This window comes from Etheostoma spectabile, chromosome 5 (genome assembly GCF_008692095.1).
Source record: "Etheostoma spectabile isolate EspeVRDwgs_2016 chromosome 5, UIUC_Espe_1.0, whole genome shotgun sequence".
NCBI lineage: Eukaryota > Metazoa > Chordata > Actinopteri > Perciformes > Percidae > Etheostoma > Etheostoma spectabile.
This window is the reverse complement of record NC_045737.1, coordinates 38,010,321-38,013,888: the sequence shown is the minus strand read 5'-3', so window position 1 is coordinate 38,013,888 and position 3,568 is coordinate 38,010,321. Positions and strand designations below refer to the sequence as shown.

General features: G+C 43.2%; 1 protein-coding gene across 1 annotated transcript in view; it reads right to left on the bottom strand.

Annotated features, from left to right (window-relative positions):
• Positions 1 to 6: 6 nt before the first annotated feature.
• xpo1a (exportin 1 (CRM1 homolog, yeast) a) overlaps positions 7 to 3,568 on the bottom strand; it is a 29,726-nt gene continuing 26,164 nt past the window's right edge. Inside the window, exons 23-25 of the mRNA XM_032515263.1 lie at positions 2,811 to 2,970; positions 1,746 to 1,842; positions 7 to 383 (exon numbers count right to left, since the gene is read on the bottom strand). Coding sequence (XP_032371154.1) covers positions 237 to 383; positions 1,746 to 1,842; positions 2,811 to 2,970 — 404 coding nt within the window. The 3' untranslated portion in view covers positions 7 to 236. The remainder of the gene's footprint in view (positions 384 to 1,745; positions 1,843 to 2,810; positions 2,971 to 3,568) is intronic.

Genomic DNA, 3,568 nt, shown 5'->3' with positions numbered 1-3,568 from the left:
CGATTCTCATTTACATATTGACATTGATTTGGTCGACGTACAACCTAGTGCTGGGGTCTTTCCTATGGCCCCTCATTCTCTTTTCAAAAAACACTCATGCACACACACACACACACACACACACACTTGAAAAGAAAACAATTTATCAACAGGAAGCGTCCTTGCTCTCTCTCTCTCTCTCTCTCTCTCTCTCTCTCTGTGTCTCTCTCTGAACCCTGTCCCCCTTCAGAGCCGTCTCAGTCGCACATCTCCTCGGGCAGCTCGTGCGGGTTGAGGATGCCGGGCACCGACATCTGCAGCTTGTGTTTCTCCTCCTGGGCCTGGCGCAGAGACGTCTCCCTCTCCTCCAGGAACAAGTCCGTCGTGTCCTCGCCGGCGAACTCCTGCAGGACCACACAAGCGGAGACTCAGCAGGGCTCGTTAGACTCTAACAGGCCAAACTCAAAACCTTCACACACACACCTAGACCTGCACGGCTCAGACTCTCCACGAAGGCTCTCCCGTCAGAAGTTAGAATAATCTTTTTTTATTTACTTCTTTTTGTTGGTTTTCTTTCAACATAAACATACAGTACGTGCCACATGGGCACGGAACATACGACATCTGATCTGTGGGTCAAGTCGACCAGCAGTTGCCATACGTGCATCATGCATAAAGAAAATATAAAGATGCTGTTGGAAGATAGGAAAAAAAAAAAAAAAAAAAAAAAAAAAAGGTTCTTAATTTAGGATTCAACATGACGAAAGGAGGATATGAGCACCAACTAAAACAGCAGCTGAACACAAGCCCATCACAAAGTAAAATATAAAGATACTGCACACGAATAGGGAAAATACATTTCTGGTTAAAAAAGAATTTCAACCTTGTAATAATGTCTTTTTTTAATATAAAAAATAATAGCTAAGTAGTGATGTCCCTGAGCTTATGAAAGACTAACTAGTCTTTAGTTTGGTCTAAACCCGGAAACATGGTTTTACATTGTTTGAGACAATTAGTTACAATCCTCTCACACAATATTCAAGCACAGCGCATAAAAAAATGTAACGTACCACAGATAATGAGTAGCGGCCTCTTTTACATATTATCTAAACTGGCCGAGTCCGAGTAAAAAGAGACTCCATCGGTGAAATAAGATGTTTAAGTGTTTGGAAAGCAGACATGGTCTAAGGCTCTACGGTGACAACAAAAATCACTTAAAGCGGCCGACCTTTCTAAATTAAAGCACAAGTTTCCCATTGAATGGGCTTCAACAGCTTGTTTTTAACTACTCCTGCATGTCAAAATATTATATTCTTAGGACAAACCCATCTGTAAAATCCTGTTTATAATAGTATTCATTTCTATATTTATTCAGTACATATCCATGTCCTGCCCTTATGGAACCAGTGTATATCCTGCACCTGCTGCTATTGACCTTCTGGTTAGACCCGAACTGCATTTCGTTGCCTTGTATCTGTGTAATGACAATAAAGTTGATTCTAATCTAATTTAAAAGTAGAAATGTGACTGATCACACCGGACAAAGTAGCATCCTCGGTTTGGTTTGTTCCTAAACGGCTGCACGGTGAACGAGAGGACGTAGACTCTAGTTCCTGGATGGTGTGTAGTCGAGGTACAACTCATCCTAAAACTTTACACGCTCCCCTTTGATCAGTCCTCTTTTTTTTAAGAAACATTCGTTCGTTGTCAGTTAGCTTCATCACCCCGGTTTAGTCCATTACATCCTCCCGGGTCTGGACACTCACCTTGATCTGCACGAGGAAGTCCCTCAGGTGCTCCTTGAAGGCGGGGATGTCCTGGTTCAGACTGAACAGACCCGTTACGAACACCTTCACCTGGGCACTGAAGACAAGACACTCGATTAGCCAATGTTATTACGTTCTTCCCTCTAATCTAAATCTCAAGAACTTTATTTGCCATTTGTGTTTTCACACACAGGAACTCAGAGAGTCAAGTCGAGTTTAAAAAGACACACAAAGCATCTACATTATAAATAAAATAAAAATGCACAAAACCATCAAAAAGTACAAATGAAAATAAATAAATTTGCATTCCTAAATTGCAAAAAGCACAACTGCATGTTGCCCCTGGCCCCCCACAAGATATTGAAGTGCACAGCTACCATCAAACAAATCAATAAGATGCACAGGTGCACTGCACAGACACGTTCCGTTACACAGGACCGGAGCAAAACCGTTCATTTTGTTTTGGCCAAAAGTCTCACTGCAGCTGCAAAGAAGCTCTTATAAAACCGTGTTCTCTTTGTGATAATGTTGTCCGTCTAGAATCTAAAGCTTCATTGCAAGTGTTTCTCCTTTGACAACTCCTTGAAGGAGGAGCGACAACTTGCTAGCCACAAGTCTGCAGGGTCATGTTTCATTTCAAATGTTGAAATCAGACTGATTTTTCAGACATCCGTGGCCCTCGGCAACCCAATCCCAACCGCTGTAAGATGAGGATGGACAGATGAGCGTCAAAGTCTACTCAGCGAGAAGACTTTCTACGATCTGAAGTGTTAACGTGCTGACTCACATTTGGGTTTCATGAGATCTGTCTAAGCTGCAGCCTTCAATCAAAATGGGTTTTTCAAGTGCATTCTGGTCTATTGAAGCCCCCCTGGCTGTGCTGAAAATATCAAAGTTTTTTTTAACTTTAATTTCCATGTTTGTCTCTTCCAAAATAATTTGTATAATTTGTCTCTTCCAAAATAAAAAAATAAAACCAGCTGAATACGTGGCAAACGTTAACCAAAAGACAACAGCTGGTGTAATGTCACTGTGGTCCACCCGGCGAGACTAAGGCCCACTTACTCCTGCAGATGGGGGAAGGCGGTCTTCAGCAGGTTGGCGATGTACTCCTGGACGTGCGCCTGGTTGTTGGCGGGGTTGGCGGCGCTGAGGGCGACGCTGACCTTCCCTTCCTCCACCAGGTTAAACATGTAGGCCAAGATGGTGGCGTGCATGGTCAGCCCTGCGGACGGGAAGCAAGCAGAAACATTATTATTTATGCGTCGAGTGTGTTAATAACTAGGCTACTGCCTGCACCAACCAAGGACTAAACTCTCTACTATGGGAGACAGGGCCTTCCAGGCAGTCGCCCCACGGCTCTGGAGTGCACCCTAGGGCCCCACAAACTGTGGAGATTTTTAAGAAGGGCCTAAAGACATTCCTATATCCAAAGGCCTTTTAACAGTCATAGTTTTAATTTTAGTCTTATGGTGTTTTATTGCTATATTCTGGGAACTCCTTGCTACTGTAACACTTTGAGATTTCATTTGAAATGTAAAGGGCATTATAAATAAAATGTATTGTTATTAAAAGCTGTTAAAACCCCACGGAGGAACTTCTAACATCACATTTTTTCTTTACAAGTAATTAAACTACAAGGGCTTTCACACCTGCCTTATTTGATATATTATTTAAAAAACTAGGGGGTTGCAGTAGCTCGGTCAGTAGGGAGTTGGGCTGGGAAAAGGAGGGTCGCCGGTTCAATCCCGTTGTGGACCTAGCCATGGTGGTCGACTGGTAGCTAGAGAGATGCCAGTTCACCTCCTGGGCACTGCCAAGGT